Source organism: Erpetoichthys calabaricus, chromosome 10 (assembly GCF_900747795.2).
Source record: "Erpetoichthys calabaricus chromosome 10, fErpCal1.3, whole genome shotgun sequence".
NCBI lineage: Eukaryota > Metazoa > Chordata > Cladistia > Polypteriformes > Polypteridae > Erpetoichthys > Erpetoichthys calabaricus.
Genome location: NC_041403.2, coordinates 75,766,922 through 75,785,201, shown reverse-complemented (window position 1 = coordinate 75,785,201; position 18,280 = coordinate 75,766,922). Strand labels below are relative to the sequence as shown.

The window sequence follows — 18,280 nt, the reverse complement described above, 5'->3', positions numbered from 1 at the left end:
GTAAACTAAAATATACTAAGTTCACAATGGGGAAGGAAAAACATTTTATATTGATCTTAGAGAGAAAATACATCTCAGAGGGCCAGACACTTCATTTCTTCTGCAGTCTACTAGATTATAAGGCAATGTATATAAGAACACTAGAAATTTGACAAACAAGAGGAGACATTAAGTCCATCAAGCATGTTTGTTTAGCTAATAGCTAAGATGTCCCAATATCCCATCTAGATACTACTTAAAGAAGGCAGACAAGATAAATAGATCTACGTGTATGATTTTAATGGAGTCACACAATGGTCTGACACTAGGTTTGTCATTAGAGATACAATTTACATGCAGATGTGAGATCATTTAATTGTGCTGGGGAAGTGGGGACTTCTGGAACGTGAGCAGGTTCGGGGTCACTTGTTAACGTTAGACACATTCATATTGACCACTTCTTTTGTCTGCTATAGGAGAAGGTAGAGAATGTGGATTAACCATTCCCATTCAAAAGGGTCTTTTTATTGTGGAATTTGACCACTTCATTCCAGGAAACTCTGGGCATCCTCAAATGAAACAAAGATTCAGTATGTTAGTGTCCCCTGTGACATTCAACTTACACATATCTGTTCTTGTACATTCTAATTTGTTTTTATAGTATTTTTTATATTTTTTTATGTATTTTCTAAATCCTTGCTTGTTTCATCTTATAAAAAGTTAAGTGTTTTCTAAAACATGCTGTGATACTTGCCACTATGAAAGGTGTTAAATTAAAAAGATGTACAGTATCTTGTTAAACATTTCAAATTCAGGATATACAATGCACAAAGGTGGACGCTTTGTGTCACTGTAATTAAACCACATCTACTAAAGTAGTGGCTTTAGCTTTTGGGTGTAACATTTCTTAAGTTATGATCACACACGTACTGTACGTAACTGAAGCATCTTCACTTACTTCTACTGCCCTGGTAGCTTTCGAAGAGCTTTGCCTTATGTGGAAGAGACGAGTTCTTGCTGAAGGACTTTGACCCCCTTTACGGGATGTTCCACCAGAATGAATTATCATTGGCTTTCCCTTGAACAAGCTCATGAGATGGGGTGGCTCCTGTCCCTGAGTCACTCGTACCTGTAATTAGAATTCACATTTAAATGCAAAAGAGACTGATGTGAAGTACAAAAAAAGCAGAGGGACAATTCTTTTTTAACGTTGATCAATAAATTACGCAAATCTACCTGCAAGAAACCACAGTGATGGCTCATTTAACACAACTATTTCTCATTACTTTAATGCTACCTTGCTTCATTTAAAGCATGTAAAATGAATGGAGATGTAACCCTTCTTGTAGTTCATACAGATAAATATGAAAAATCAACTTTTGTTCTGCAAGTTATCCAACAGGGGGCACTTCTTCATTATAAAATAAGCCGTTGAACACATTTTAGCATCTACATCAGATGATTTAGATAAATAAATGGAAAAACTCAAAAGCTTTAAAACTCACTTGCCCCTGCTTTTCTTTAAATAAGATAATAGCATCGATAAATATCAATTAGTTTATTTATTTTAAACTGTGGGATTTGAAATGTGTGTTCATGACAACTGGTTAGTAAGATAATAATACCATAAAGAGACATAGACTGCTGCACAGCCAACAGAAAAAAAATAGCTACAGCATATCTTTGGCTCAATTAAATTTCTCTTTATTACACAACTACAGTTGCAATGCTTTCTTATTTGATCTGTATGTTTGCATGGCATTTTTTTCTACAAAACTTAAACATACCACAATACAGGTACTGTAAATCCATGTAAAAGCACAATCAAAAAGTGGTATCCAAAGAAGTGCAAGTGTTACATATTAACTCTTAGATAATGACGCTAGCTATGTTAGTAAAAACATATTTGCAAAAAAACATATGGCACTCAGAAGATCCTTTGTATTTAGCAACCCTTATTAAACCATGCATATGGCACACTGGTAAACATGTCTGGCATGATAAATTATTTTCTTCAGTGAATGGAACAGGATTCAAGATTAAAATAAGCAAAGTAAGGCCTGTTTCACAAACACAATCTTCCATCATAATTATATTATTTTATGTTCTTCCAGGAACATGAAGAGTGGAGAAAAAAAAATCTGGGCCACTGAGTAACCTAGATAAACGCAGGAAATGGCCATTAAACCAGTGATGATGACGGTGATGATGATGATCTTGCTCTGTCCCTAAGGTCTACATAAGCTTTTTAATTCCATTAAAATATTTTAAGCAAGTTATGCATTTTATCTGCAGAGTAAAATTTATTATATTGTCATAAAAATAAAATACCCACAATATAGAAATAAAATAAACACCTGGCTACTCCTCTGCATTCACACTTTAAGGTCTTTCTTAATTTCTTCCACACATTCCCAACTACACATATCATACTAAAAGTATCTTCTTTTCACTCACCTTTCAGTTATACACACTATATCTTCCTCTCTATTTCTAGACCTTTCTGCCAGGAAACCTTGGTTTAAGTTCACCTTCCAACTTCAGATTTTCTACTCCTCTGGCCAGGGGAAGTCTTTAAAGTTCATCCTGAAATCCCTTCTAGATCTCGCCTGGTAATCATTTTGAGGGTCAGGGGTGGCCCTATTTAGATACAGTGCTGCCAGTTGCACATACCGTCCATGCACCCCCTGTGCATGGTTTAGCCTTTAAAAGGGGATGCAAGACAGTTTCATGGTGTCTGTTTTATAACAGGATTAATAAAGTCCAATCTGTTGTACCTAGGGACAGAGTGCTAAAAGAGAAAAAGCAGCTTCCAGATGTAAAAAGGAAAAGAATAAACTGAAAAGAATTACCTGCACAGGAGCCCCTCCCATGCTGTCATCCAGCTTTACTGTGAGAAATGCAGATGCTGCTAGTTCATCTTTAGTGGCCTTTAGTCCCTGCCTAAAGATAACATGAAGGGTATATACTGTAGATTATTTATTTACTATTTACTCATATGCATTTAATGGTATTGTAAGGTAATCAATTAAATGTTCTCTTTTATCTAAACTTTCAAAAAATATTAATCAGTACTTTTTAATGAGTGGTGCACTGGCAAAATAGTCACTGTCAGCATGGAGTTTGCAAATGAATCCCTTTGTCTCCATCCATTCCAGTTTTTCTCTTAAAGTCCTAAATTATGCATGATACTAACTGATGAATTCTAATTGGAGAGGTGTGAGTGAGCGTGAGTGTGTGTATGTGTGTGTGTGTTAATATGCACGTGAATATGACCTGCAATGGACTGAAGCACTGTCCTGGGTTTGCCCCTGCCCTTGGACTAATGCTTGTGGAGGTGAATCTGACACAAAACAAACCTATAGAATTATGTGTGTTTTAAAATGGATGGATTTTTCTGCATAGTTTTAAGTGTAAATCCTTTTACTGTTATTTATACAGATATAAAGATTTTGTAAAAATATCAGTTACTTTTCCCAGAACAGGCTCTTCAACAGTACACTTGATCTGACTGTCACCTTAAAAAACCAGGATTAGACAGCGGCTAAGTGGAATAAACCGCACTGAAAAATTCTATTGCCCTTACATTGTAACCATAGAGTTAGGAGTTCTGAAGAGCAGTACTAACTGTCCATGAAATGCTAATAGGAACAAACGGGTTTAGACAAATTAAACAATCTGTAATGATGAATGCTTTAGATAATTTGTTGTAAAGTTGTGAGAGGAGTGTAACAAAAATTTTCAATGCATTCCTGGAACAACAAAAGAAATGTTTGTATGAAGGGGGATAATTTTTTTCTTACATAAAACTCCTCTTTTACTTTAGTAAATGTTCGGCTAATACTTTTTTTAACTTATACTTGAGTTGTTTCAACCTGCGTACTTTATATATGGTAAATTTTCACTTAATGAACAATACCTGTATTTGAATATAATTTTTCAGTACTCTTCCCACTACTACTATTTTAACATCCTTCCTGATAATATATGTGCATATACAGTGGAGACTGATAAGAACACATGCATATTAATTTTAAATTATATAATTTTAAAGATTTAACCACAATGATTTATTGTAGTATTTATTTTATACTCACAAAGAAACTCACAGCGAATTAATACTGAGTAACTGTCCTCATTCATTCTGTTCTTCTTATGCAGGTTACAGCATTTTTGTATACAGTACTGTACACACACTCATACCTTATTTTGAATATGGTGAAATCTTCAACCATGTACCATTTTAACTTTTATAAAATATTGCACGGAATGGTTGCTGGAATCCACAGATCTATTTTTTAGTGAGTGTGAGTGTGAAGTGTGTGTAAGTGTCCGGTGGATGGCTTAGTGTCTGGGTGCTGGGTCCTGCCTTGTTCCTGATGCTGTGCGGATGAGTTGCAGCCTTACATAACCCTTAAATGGAATAAGCAGTTTAATAATTTTATGTTATTGTGTGTTTGTGTTCCTTTGAGGCTACTTGATCCTTTTATTTTAGTAGACCTGAATAACATGGTGGCTTAGTAGCTACAGTAATCCAAAAGATTGGCCTATGTTTGAACAGTAAACCACGAGAACCAGTTGGAGTCTAATAAAGGAATACCTATGTTTTTTTTACATCAGCCAATTAGACCCCAGAAAAATACTTCAATATAAATGCCACCAATTACTTAAATGTTTTCAAAAGCAAACACATACTGTTTTTGAATAAAGTTTAGGCTGTGGTTTAGTCACAAAACTTAACAGTATTTCATTATGTTTACATAGCTTTTGTAAAGGCACACATTAGCATGTGGCAATTTATTGAGATTATTGATGACTGGCTATTGTGCAGCAAATAAAATACTGATTTATTAACATATTACATTTTATATTAAGAAAAATGGTAAAGGATGAGTTTTAATGACAGGTAGAAACCACAGAGTTAAAAAAGGGAAATTCTAATTTTTTTCTCTGGAATTTCAGGAACTGTGATCCATTTGGTCATACAGCATATATAAGAATATATTAAGATTCAGAATATGTTAATGAAGTTAGTTCATATTTTCATTTCAGAAATTACTGTTTTCACTTTTACAATTAGTAATTCAAGAGGCACTTAAAAGGCCTGAGTATTTGTCAAGACAAATGAATGAGAAAACAGAGAATGAAATATATTAATCCATGACTAAATTACCAAGTTACCTTATATCACTGACAGTAGTACAATTAGTGTTGATTACTAGTGTTTACTGTACAAGACCTTCACTTATGCTCAAACAGCAAACAATTAGCAAATTATGAAAAATGGCAATGTTGAAGATGGATAGGATAATGTAGTCATTCTTGTATCAGGTAACATGCAAAATTAACAAAAACATGTCTCTTACATCTCTTAAGGTAATGCAGCAAAATGAATGAAGTCTCAAGAATTCTATCCTTAGTACACACCAAAAGTATAGTAAAGTAATTCTGTAAATAAGCTCACCAAGTATAAATGATGTGTTGCTCTCTACCACCAGTTTTGTAACTGTACAGGATCAAGTAGCAGTCTCCACCATAGAATTGTCCATAAGATGAGGGTTCAATGTGAACTTTGTCTCCTCCCTCAACTCTCCATATCTAAACAAAAAATAAGTTTGTTTGATAATTTCTTAATTATAACACAATTGTATTCTTTACATTGGCAAGACTGCGGTGGGTTGGCACCCTGCCCAGGATTGGTTCCTGCCTTGTGCCCTGTGTTGGCTGGGATTGGCTCCAGCAGACCCCCATGACCCTGTGTTCAGATTCAGCGGGTTGGAAAATGGATGGATGGATGGATGGATACATTGGCAAGAGCTTCCTTAAGAAATACACAAAACATAGTTTTTTCTGGATTTGTCACTGAAATTTTCTTCAATTAAAGGTCAGATTGGGACAAGTTTTTAGGGCTGCTGCCTTAAGAGGTCTGTAGCTAGAGGCCTGATCAAGAGGCCTGTAACTATTAATTTGTTTCATGGAGTAAGCATATTTTAAAAACATCAGCAAGATAAAAAAAATGAAAGAAAAATTAATAATGTTCTCACCTCCACTTTGCCAGAGCCATCATCTACCATACCATGCTGGGCTGCCATACAGTGATTTGAGTGAAGAGTGGAGGCGTCAAATGGAACTTGTTTGATTTTTGCAATTTTATTCATTGTGTAAGCCTCACTGGGGCCCTCTGTTTCAAATCTGTCCTTCCAGTTGGAGAAGAACTGCTTGAAGAGCGTAGTCTCACCACTTTCAGGCAACAGTTGGATCTATATGTGAGAAGTTGAGTACAGATATCACTCAAAATTGGATTTGAATTGTCATGAGGAGAAAACTCAACTGTATAACATTTTTTGCAACATTACTGGCATAAGAAAGCTGCAGACTACCATTGACCAATTTAAAATGTTATAGATTAAAATCAATAAAGTTATGATTTCAAATAAATGGTGGTAAATGAAGAATATAAACAGAATGAGCAAATGTAGATATGCAGTAAGTGAGGAAAATATGGATTCAGAAAGCTGACTTGTACAGAGACCGAATAAATAATGTATGTCATAAAAGACGGTGTTTCTTAAATGGGTCAGGTACATTATTGGAGATAATGGAACTGTACAAGCTTTGAGTGGAAAATTAATTAAAATTATTATAATTGTGGATTTTCATAATTAAAAAATATGTAGGTGTGAAATACACCTGCATACTACATGCATAAGTAATAAAACCTTAATTTAGTGATTTATTCATAATTACACGATAATGGAATTATGTGCTAATGTTAAACCTACTTCGGACCCAAATACCTTGCCCAAATGAAAAACAAACTTAAAAAATGAATGCATGCAAAATTTCAAATTAACTTAGAAGATGTCAGAATGAAAATACCACCTGTGTGGAACGTGGGTAATTTTTCGATTTCAAAAACTCTTCAGCTGCTTTGTGAGCTGACTTCCGTTCTTCATTGTTTGCACCTGCTCCTGAAATGTAAAATATATATTTTTGTAAAGCACTCTTCATGGAGTATAGTTTTACGGCACTTAGACATATTTACAACAATAATAACCATCAGTTAAATTATTAAACCATAAATGTGTATACAGTACATAAACAAAGAACATTAAACACACAGAATGATTGAATATTCTTATTGATTAAAATAAAACAAGTTAGACAAACTGAGTCAGATTTTGTGCTACTAGTTATTTGGTCTCTAATTAAAATTAAAAATATTCCCAAGATCCTGTACTGGTAGAAGAAGACTGAGGAAACAAATTACAGCCCATAAACAACCAGCTCATCTATTATCAGACTCATAGCTATTATACTGAACTTAGAAAGAAATTATAAACTTTGTAATGCAAGGATGTTTAGTGAACATCTATTTTAAATAATGATGATGACAATAACTCACAGTCAGACTTTTTTATAGCCTCGTTTTCTTTTACACCAGGTGTGTTAATATAACAGTTTTAAACTTTGTGAGGTTACTTGAGCCCAACTGCATGCACTAGTCTCCCCCAAGCTGTAAATACACTGAACTCTATTAAAAAGTAATCTAATTTTTACTCAGAAATCCTCTAAATGCTAACCTAATGCAAGATACTACTGATTTTGTGTTTGAGCCATTGTTACATTTATTTTTCACCATAGAACATGCTGTACCTTTCCACAGAAATATTCTGCCATCTGCACCATTGTCGAGAATGTAACATTCACTGGTTGAAAGCATTTCTTTCTTGAAAGGGCTTGCATCTGCTATAAGGCTAGTCTTCATTGATCCAGAGGCATCAGACACCTATATCATTAAGACACCACAGACAAACGTGAAACTTAGATCTATGGTATTTAAAAAAACCAAGCATTAATTCTTACTAATTCAAAAATATGAAAAATTACTAAACGAGGGTAATGCTGCACATGAGAAACAGGATGAAAGTTTCACGTAAGAGTAACTTACCATCCAAAGGCTAGCTTTGCTTTTATTAGCAGTATCAACTAGCACATCATCATCAGTAGCTGGTGCAATCTCTGGCTTTGGTCCCAGGGCCTAAATTTAGTAAAAATGTATTTTTCAAGTAAGATCAAGCAAATATGTAACTGCAGAAAAATTCAGCTGGTGTTTTCTTACAGCAATTATTTCAGGGGGTTCTGCTCCATCTTCTACCATTGTTATCTTTCCTCTGCCATTGCGTTCATTGTCACGGATGGAAATGGCTACTTGTGAAGCTTTGAGACGCTCAAACCGGTTACATTCACTTCCACACCACTGGTATATGTCCTGCCAAAGAAGATAAAGACAATACAATAGGGTTAACCTTAACAGCTGCTAGGTCTTTTTTTTAAAACCTCTACATTGCCATATACATTTATACTCAACTGAAAGAAATCAGTGTTCAGAGGCTTGTGTGCTCCTGTTATACCTGAGATAGAACAGGCAACCTCTAATGCAGGATTTAACATGGTAGAGAGATAAAAGAACTAATGAAGTTGGAAATAAGTAGGGGTCACTGCCAGATGATGATAATAAATGGCAAAACGTCTAAGCCCAAAACGAATTCCAAAAATCAAAAGTAACAAAAAAAGCACAAGAACCCTCATAACTATAACACTTTTACTCTCATTATTCTAACCCTCCAATGCCTTTGCTTAAATTATCCAAAACGTTGGATGCCAGCAGTAGAGCACTGCCATCTTAAATACAAGCAGCACAATGTCATGCATAATGTTAAAGCTGGTCAAGTGGTAGTAGTGGGTGCTACGTCTAGCCATGGCCACACGAAAAAAAGCTGCTCTTGAACAAAAACAATAAAATGGTGAAAATAATGTTAAAAAATTATAACCACAGCAAAATAAAAATATAAATTACCAGCCAAAATTGTTTTCTGCATGGAGCAACACCTTAAATTCATGTTAGCATCAATAGCATTTAATTGTCCCATGCATTGCAGGTCACAAGACAAGCATCTTCAGTGCAGATCCCACAGATTTGAAAATATCATGAAAAATGTACTTAATACTCCATTTAACAATGTATTTGAAATAGTTAACATTTATTATTCATGTACACACTACAAAAATATTTTGCATTAGGTATGTAAAGCACAATTAATGATGTTTAACACTAAAGATTACAAACAATCAGCAAATGATCTGGCATGGTTAATGATAAAGCACACCTTTCCAAGATCAATAATGAAGCAGTCTCCCTTATTGAACTTCTTCCATGAAAAGTCGACTTCTGTAGCCCTTATGATTCTCCTTCCTTTGATGTGCAGCAAGTGCTTTACATTCATATCATTGGTGACAACATGATGAAATCCAGAAGCAACACCACCCTTCTGTCTCAGGGAGAAAAAAAACCATATTAGAGTAAGGCAATCATTTCATATGTTTAATACATATTTCAAGTTTCAGGTTATCAGAATTGGGCCTTGAAAGATCCATCCATCTGTTTTATGAACTCTGCATCAAGGGTTGTGAGGAACCCAAGTTAGAGGCTCAGGCTCGAGGTTGAACCCAATCCTGGTATTGTTTCTTAATACAGATTGCTCTTCTAAATTACACAATAATACTGTGGTCGTCTTTTGTTTGTACGTAATGAATGTCACTGTGCCTATGAAGAAGGTGCCAAGGACTTCCATATTAGTATCAGTGTCTTGACAAAACAATTAAAACAATCCCCTGTCAAAAGTGAATACTAACCTCTTGGATAAAGCATTTTATGATGCGTATGCTAGTCTTGCATAACAAAATATACATTGTACATGTACATATAAATCTTCTTACTAACACAAGCATCAAAAACTTCTCTAATGTCAAAGATTTAGTTCATATTTTTAAAATAGCATTTCTGTTCACTGTTCACTAAAGTGAAGTATGTAGAAATCTCTTTATTATAAAAAAAAATCCTGGGAAGGAAAAGCAGGGCGACGAGACGTGATCTTCTCGGAAGTTCTTGGAAGACACTTAAAAGACCTGCGAGACAAAAGAGACTGGCCACGGAGCATCTCGCGGGGACAGTAAACATGAGACTTGGTGCCAAGAGATTGTCCCTGGGCCATCTCGTGGGGACATGGAACATGAGATTCTTGCAAGACACGGCCTACTTACAAACAATATCAAAGAGCACGGCCAGCAAAACACTCAGTCTTGTAAAGGCATGTAGCACACACAGATCCTGTGCTCTCAGCACATATAAAGCGTATAAGGACAGTATGTTCTAAATGAAATGTCAACGACTAAGCAAAGAAGAAAGAGCAGCGCAGAGAAAAGAGACCCAAAAGCGTTGGAGAGAAAAAAAGGCAGATAAGAGATTATGAAAGCAGTGGAATTCGAAAGGCTCAAACAAACGATGGCGCGATACACATGCAGAGAAAGGTACAGAATATGAAAGCAGTAAAATTTGAAAGTATTGTAGCGTCCCAGTCAGGTTGAAGCCTATGTTGTTTTAAGTGACTGTTAGGTCCAATTGAGAGAGGGCGGAGTACAGCACAGAAGACTGATAGCGGGGTATTGATTGATGCGGTAAGGGGGGGCCAGACCCGGGGGAAGAGGGGTTGGAGAGGGTGCTAGAAAGTTGTGTTTGGGGTTACGAAGTCGGCGATTGTTCAAGTTGAACTTTTGTGACACTTTATTACGTCAGTCAATACAGTATCAAAAAAAAGATAGTAAAGATCGCATTAGCGCAAACAAAAGGTAATTAATCATCAGAACCAGGTGTAATTGAAAAAACAGCAGGACAAATTGAGGTCAGAAATAAAAGGCAAAGAGTGGAAAGCAAAGTCTATTTGCCTTCGCATCATTCAATGCACAAAATGTGGATTTACACAATAATGGACCATACGCTATGAAAATCTGTGGTCCCGCAACAGTTTAAGCAACGACAAGTTTAATTTCAAAGAATACACAATTCGGTCAGGTGTATATTTAAGATCATGGAGAAGTGATGTAAATTTTAACAGGCAACAAGAAAGGTAATGTATATATTCCGCGAATAACGTTAGACACCAAAGGAGATCGTGATATGCCATTTGTATTAAAATGTGTACAGTTTACCGTGAGAATAGCTTTTGCTATGACGATTAACAAATCACAGGGACAAACATTAGAAAAAGTCAGATTATTTATTAGAGAAACAGAAACAATATTCACTCATGGGCAGTTATACATTGTGTTGTCATAATGTGTCTCCAAAAACGGAATCAAAATTCAATGTGATCTTAAAGAAAAGGTAATTCCAAATATTGTTTTTAATGAAGCTTTAAAGTAAAAGTGCAAATAATGAAATTGAAACAATTCCAAAGAAAAAAACAACTTTTAAAATTGTATATTCGATTAACCAAACACAGGGGTTGGTGAGCGAAGCGAGCAGAGCCCCTAGTCTCTTATATATATTTCTCTTCTGGTTTGTCCTACTTCCACTTCAAAACCGGTCCCATCCACACGCAGCCGACACGGCATTTCTCGATTCCTATTCGTCCTCTTCCATGTCATGCACTATACTGGCCTGCTGAGCATAATACATCCAACAAGTACTTGAGGTGCTGCCACAACGGTAAAGTAGCTTTACCACTTTTGCGGGAACCACCTGTGTCTTTACAACAGCTTCTTACACAGCAAACATCAGAAGCTAAAAATTATTGTGAACACATTCGAGAATACAACTCTTCTCTAGCGTTTGCTTCCATGGGTGCACAGATAACTCAACCTCCTGGCCACGGACCATACTGTTTTAAAATTCACGGGCAAATGTATCACCAAATCTCTCCACTATACGCTAACACTTCTACCTCTCCAGGATATGGACAGTTGTATGTTTTTGACACAGCGCAAGCTACTTAAGTACACTTACAAAATAAAGCAAACTCTGCATGCAGCGAAAATTTACTTCTCCAGCTAGATCCCATGCTCAGAACCATCAACCCCTTCGCTAAATCATACAAACACATGCATGAAATCGCTCAGTTCAATCCAACAGCATCTGTACGAATGGTTTTCAAGGGCAGGTTTTCTGGGCAGGATTTACGGTGATACAATGCCCCGACATTGCAGCGATTTTCGTCGGAGAAGATGTCAAAACGCCTGTCGAAAGGGACATTTGCATCTATCCCATAGGCAACTCCTGTAAACAGATTTCCACGCTCAACATGAATTGCGATCCTATGGTTTACCCACTTTTATTCCCTTACGGAGACATTGGCTGGCACAAAGATTTACAACATGTTCCCGATAAAAGAAACGCCAAGTGAATAAGGCGTACTCAATGCCAATTTTACGCGTACAGATTAGCAATGAGGAATACATTTAGTATTTTGCACTCCAGCGGCAAACTATTCCAACAGTACATCGTAGATGCGTATGTTAAAACAGAGGGCGCACATCTCAACTATCTCAGATTACATCTACAAGATCTGCGCATGGAACTATCACGCATTGCAAGCAAACGCTGAAAATAACAACATACGTGTAGGCAAAATGATCATATTACCGTCCATATTTCCAGGAAGTCCAAGATACATGCAACAAAACTATCAGGATGCCATGGCCATAGTACGTAAATTCGGAAAGCCTGATTTATTTATCACTTTCACATGTAATCCTGCTTGGCTGGAAATTCTACATGCACACTGCGTCTTTCAAGAAGTATTTATTTCTTCTTGATTTCTGAATTCCTTTCTCACCGTTTTCCGTTCCTATTCTTGCACCGCCGTATGCTACAGCAGGCGTCGGCTAGTATAATATAATACAATCTGGTGTGCAAAGCTACAATAATCTTGATGCCATTTTTGGGCGTCTGTAACTGCTTTGGATTTTAGAAAACATCCGGATATTGTGTCTGGCCTTTGATCACAGTATAATTAAGTATATTTCTTTTTCTGTTGGGCTTTTTTAAAGGAACAAACTTGTTAATATAACAATGTTTGGAAATATGATACCATTTCATCCACATACTTAGCTTTGAGTTATTTTATCCATGTAGCTCACACATTTTTACTATAAAAGATGGTTTCTCAGTTAAAAAAAGGTTTTCAGTCAATGTGTAGTTTGTGTAAAATGCAAGCCCCTTACTCTGTGAAGTATTTTCTTTCTTATAGGCACTAATTTATTATCACCCTGAAATAAAGCCTTTTCTTTTTTCACAGGCATTACCCCACCACACTTTATTTTACATACATGCCCAGTAACAATAACATTTCTTATTTATGTGTGATAATACATTTTTCTGAACTAATCACAAGAATTATTAAAATCATCTCTAAACTGCACCTTCTCTGCATTTTCTATTTAGTTCTTTTAAAAGCCCATGAAGCAGAAAAAATCTTTTTGGCTTTTGCATTTTTCTATGATTTTTGGTAATTTTTCTCTCAGATACATATTGTTGTACTAACTCATTACAAGGAGCAAATCCTAGTCAGCTGCTCTAAGCCAATTACGTGTAGTTTATCTAGATTTACCTGGTATTTAATACCGGCTTTAAAATAACCAGCAAAAGCAATCGATTCATTCCCTTGCACCTCACGATACTGCACTGGCTTCCCACCAAGATAATCATCCAGCTGGGTGGCAAATATTGCAGCAGCACCACTTTCATCCTGAGAACATTCCTGCCCTGAAAAATAAAATGAGTAATTATAAAATCAAAAGGGATAAAAATGCTATAGTAGAGTGGAAACAGGTGTAACAAAGTGCTACACATATTTAATAGAGAACATGTATATTTCTATTAGATGTAACCACAGATTACCCAGAAAAACAGAAATTTAATTTGGTTTATAAGAAGTAGCTGTCAATGGTGCCTTTCATTTATTGATGACACTGCATAAACCTTACCTATGGTCTCTCTTAAAAATTTCACTCTATGCCTTCAGAAACTATTTAACTAAGATTTTATTACAAGAAACCAATTTACATGTAATTTGTACAAAACGTCTTATAGACCTTATATAAAAACTTGACATAAAAAGTGCAATGCAATTTCAGTGACTACAGCTATAGTCCATGATGCATTTTGTTGATAAGTGCAAGCTTTGGCTTTATTAGAAAAAAGTTTCACCATTAAATACATTTCACTAGACAAAATACACTATAAGTCAATAAACATCAAGCTCCACAAATACATTTCTGTACAGTATATATTCATAGTTGAATACAAAACATATTTTTTCACAAATGCCAAAGGTTACTTCAAATTTGTCACAATGCGTCAGTGCATTCCCTTCTTAAGAGATGTATTAGGCTAACAAAACTGATTCAAAATGGTTCTCCAATGTTTGCTTATATGAGGAACTGTGGAGTGTCCTGACAAACTGTATCACTGTGTGGTTTGGGAACAGCAAAGCCCATGAGCACAAGACTCTGCAACACATAGTGAGGACGGCTGGCAGGATCATATGGGTCACCCTTCTCCTTGCTCCAGGACATTTTTCAGACACACTGTCTGAGCAGAGCCTCCGTCATTGTGGAAGACGTCTCTCACCTGTTTTATACATAATTAATGACCTCCTGCCGTCAGGTAAGAGATACTGCAGCATTAGGACCAGAACAGCCTGGTCATACAACAGCTTTGTATTCCAAGCTATCAGACTTCTGAACTCCTACATGTCACCCAGTACCATATTTCTATAACATTCCCCCAATTATGTATTGTCACTTTACACTCTGCACATTACTATGGATATTGAACATTGTTTGAGCTTTATAGTCTTGTGTCTTTTGTTTTGTTACATTGTATTGTTAACCTGGTTGCAGTAATTTCATGGTATATATTAAATGTATGTTGTATTGCCTGAGGACCGGGGACTGTAAGGAACGAAATTTCGTTCAACTGCATACTATGTACAGTATGTGGATGAATGACAATAAAATCTGAGTTGAGTTGATTACAGGGCATTACATGATACAGAAATATCCATCCATCTTATGACAACAATAGTTTACAAACATCCCACAAATAAATTTACTAAGACCACTGGTGGATCATCAAGTACCACACTACCATTTTAGTAGTATCTTTTTAAATGGATTGTGTGGAACTTCCCAGGTTAGGGTTAACTTCTATTGTTAACAGAGATGGTTAAAACTATGGCAGCTACAAACCTCCTTCAGGTTTGATGCATCAAACATCTCCTCATATTTATGCCTGTAAAGCTCTCTCAGATCCTATATTCAAATTCAGTGCAAACTCACCATTTATCTACTACATTGAGACTGAGAGATTTATATATGTAATTTCTGACACTAAACTCTCTCGATCTTAGTCATCTCTGTATCTGCCCAATGATATTGGTAAATTTTGACTCTTATGTACATTTAGTATATTGTTTTTATATAACCTGTTAACAACTCAATTGCCCTCTAACAGTGTGTGAAATTGTATGCTGTAAAATGTAATATATAATATAATCTGAATTAGTTAGTTGAAGGATTAAAATAGCCCCATGGTTTTCTGATAGCACTGTGGAATTAATAATGACAATGTTAGGAATTTTTTATTTAGCATCTTACCCAGCCACATGTGGAGACTATATGAAGGAGCAGCGGTAGTGTAAAGGACTAGGTATGCATCTCCCGTGAAGAAGTTGCCATACAGGTTTTTGGGAATTGGCTTCAAGTCCATGTTCTCAATTCTCCAGATCTGCAGCCCAGGTGCTTTCCCAGCAGTTTTGAATTCTTCGTGGGCCACCATTGCCTATAAATAAATATATATATTAACTTACAAGTATAACATACATGATATTCCGAATCAGAAACCATAGTAAAAGGTCCATATTTTCAGTTTATTAAGCAGTACTGTCGATTAACCACAGAAGTAAGAACTGATCCAATGAATCAGTTTAGGGTAAAAAAATCCCCAAAAAAGCTCTTTAATGTAATATATCATATAAAATAAAAATAATTTTGGTGGCATTACTAAAATATTTGCAGAAGCGATCAACATTACCCTCCAATACAAGCATTCACATATGATTTGCAAGGTCCAACCAACCTGCATAAAACATTTTTTATTTGATCAGTGTGCAGTTGTAAAGAGACCAATATTAGCACTCAGGAATTAACTCTCACTTAACTCTCAGTGGGCCAACAGTCCACAGAAGAACGCTGTCATGCATGCTAGGCCAATTTGAAACTGACAATCAAGCTGACATTCTCTAGGATGTGTAAAAAATGCAGCTGCTGTAGTACAGCTACATATACACTACGTGGACTTGCAAAATACAATAAAGAGCCAATAACCTGTATTCAGAGGCAGCAAAAGTAAGGCTTTAGGCAGCATTAGAAGTACATATTTTGAATGCACTGTGGCACATTACAGAATGCCCATGATAGATTGATTGATTGTTGAGCTAGGCAAGTGTTGACAGAAAGTGTGTTTCTCTGCCCTGTTGCAAGCTACTCTCAACTTTATCAATATTTAATTGCTTTGAAAGCCTAATAAAAATCTATTAACGCAGGAATATGTCTGAGTGCAAAATAAATGTCTTTTTTAGTTTAGCCACATGTTTGTGTGTTGTTGCATGATATTTTGTGTGTTACTTTAACCATGCTATTTTTTTTAACACAATTCTGCCATAGTCACGTTCTGTATGGAATCTGAATATTCTCCCAAGTCTGGGAGTTTTCCTCCCATTTCCCTAATAAACAAGTTTATAGGCGTGTCTGCTAGGTTAAAAAAGCTCAGTGTGTGCGTCTGAATGTGAATGCATCAATTGATTGACTGGTGGTTCCCCAATCCAAGAATGACTCCAGCTATCAAAAATTGGAGTAAACTTGAATAGATTTATAAATGTCTTCAGCTTTCCACACTTGTAAATAGAAGTGTGCTAATACAAAAAAAAATGGTTAAAGATTAGTTCCACATGGAAATAAGGTTAAAGGAACAATGTTTTGGCTAAACAGCCTTCAAGAACCTATATAGCTGAAACACTGTGCATTTAACCTTCAAATGGAAATAACCTTTAACCCTTTTTAAGTGTATTTGCTTATAATGCATAAAGCACCTATTGTGATAGCCCTCTCTCTTTGTCTGTATGAAACAACTCTGGCCCCTGTGGACCAATTTAGTTGAAATGTAGCAGACTTATTCATCAAGGAAGTTTGTCAACACGGCTGAAGTTTCATGGAAATAAGTTGAACAGATCGCAGTGTACAATGTTTTGAAATTTTAAACTTTCCCATTGAAAAGCATTGGCAAGTTTTTAAATTTGCTAAATTTTTCTTAAAATTGAAAAACGTTCTGTATGATTTCAGCTATGAATGAGTTTACCCTTTCAGTTTTACATTGAGAGTGGCTGCTTGAATTTATATAGTTTATGTAATTCTCTTTTACTCATCTGACAGCCACTTGCATGCCCAATGCAAGTGAGTCCTACACCGGGCAGATCACAAGCACAAACACCTCACAAAGCAGTACCCTTCTCCTGCTACTTTAGGTCTACTTTAGGTAAGGAAACCAATAAGAGCACAAAAAAGGAAATTCTCTGGAAATACTGTAAATGGAAAGGGATAGCAAGTATGTAAGCATATATAAGACTGAATTGATTGAAGTAATATTACCTGCAGATAATAACTTAGTAGCTAAACAGTGTTTGAACAAGTTAATTACATGGGAAAGGTCCAGCTTCTCTACCTAATATAAAACATAGGGTGGGTTTACAAATAGAACTGAAGTTGATCTGCAGGCAGACGATTGAAGCCGCTGGTCCTCCAACAATGACCATGCTGGCTGCTAATAGCGAAGGCAGGGCAGGATTACAGTTTGTGCTGTGCTGATTACTTAATGGTTTAGCATACAGCAGACTGACCGTGTTTTAGAGTTTATCCATACCTGAAGAGCCGATTTTGCTTTCATGGATTCACAGACTGGAATCAAAAGTTTTAAGATAACTATCACCTTTTGTATTCCTGTTATTAAACAACAAATCAGTTCTTTTTCAAGATCTTACTTATATAATTTTAATGAATTACTATTTTTAGTTAATATTAATAGCTAGATGGGGAAGTTATTTCAGCTAATTTTCTCCTTTAATAGGGTAATATCGATACCGATTTTCTGCTAGTATTGGTCATTTTGTATTAGTAGATATTTTTCATTTGTTAAATATTGAGTGCTACTCTACTGGGTATACTTTGAAAAATGTTCTGTTTAAGAAAACTGAACAACAATCGCCCTACTAATAAACAACATCTAGCACTGACCAAGTCATTTGCTTCTCTGGCTTTTCGTATTTAATTATTTTAAAATTTGACTAAATTATTGGTAAAGTTGTTTATATCAATGCTTGCTGAAAGATACTAGATAGAGTAAAAT

The 18,280-nt window shown here is 35.7% G+C and overlaps 1 protein-coding gene across 1 annotated transcript in view; it reads right to left on the bottom strand.

Moving 5' to 3' along the window:
- The window catches only part of LOC114659160 (scinderin-like), a 41,279-nt gene that overhangs the window by 11,734 nt on the left and 11,265 nt on the right, over positions 1 to 18,280 (bottom strand). Inside the window, exons 2-12 of the mRNA XM_028811451.2 lie at positions 15,478 to 15,661; positions 13,428 to 13,582; positions 9,150 to 9,311; positions 8,102 to 8,251; positions 7,931 to 8,020; positions 7,636 to 7,768; positions 6,862 to 6,950; positions 6,024 to 6,239; positions 5,444 to 5,577; positions 2,832 to 2,922; positions 938 to 1,108 (exon numbers count right to left, since the gene is read on the bottom strand). Of these exons, the coding sequence (XP_028667284.2) occupies positions 938 to 1,108; positions 2,832 to 2,922; positions 5,444 to 5,577; positions 6,024 to 6,239; positions 6,862 to 6,950; positions 7,636 to 7,768; positions 7,931 to 8,020; positions 8,102 to 8,251; positions 9,150 to 9,311; positions 13,428 to 13,582; positions 15,478 to 15,658 (1,572 nt within the window). The 5' untranslated portion in view covers positions 15,659 to 15,661. The remainder of the gene's footprint in view (positions 1 to 937; positions 1,109 to 2,831; positions 2,923 to 5,443; positions 5,578 to 6,023; positions 6,240 to 6,861; positions 6,951 to 7,635; positions 7,769 to 7,930; positions 8,021 to 8,101; positions 8,252 to 9,149; positions 9,312 to 13,427; positions 13,583 to 15,477; positions 15,662 to 18,280) is intronic.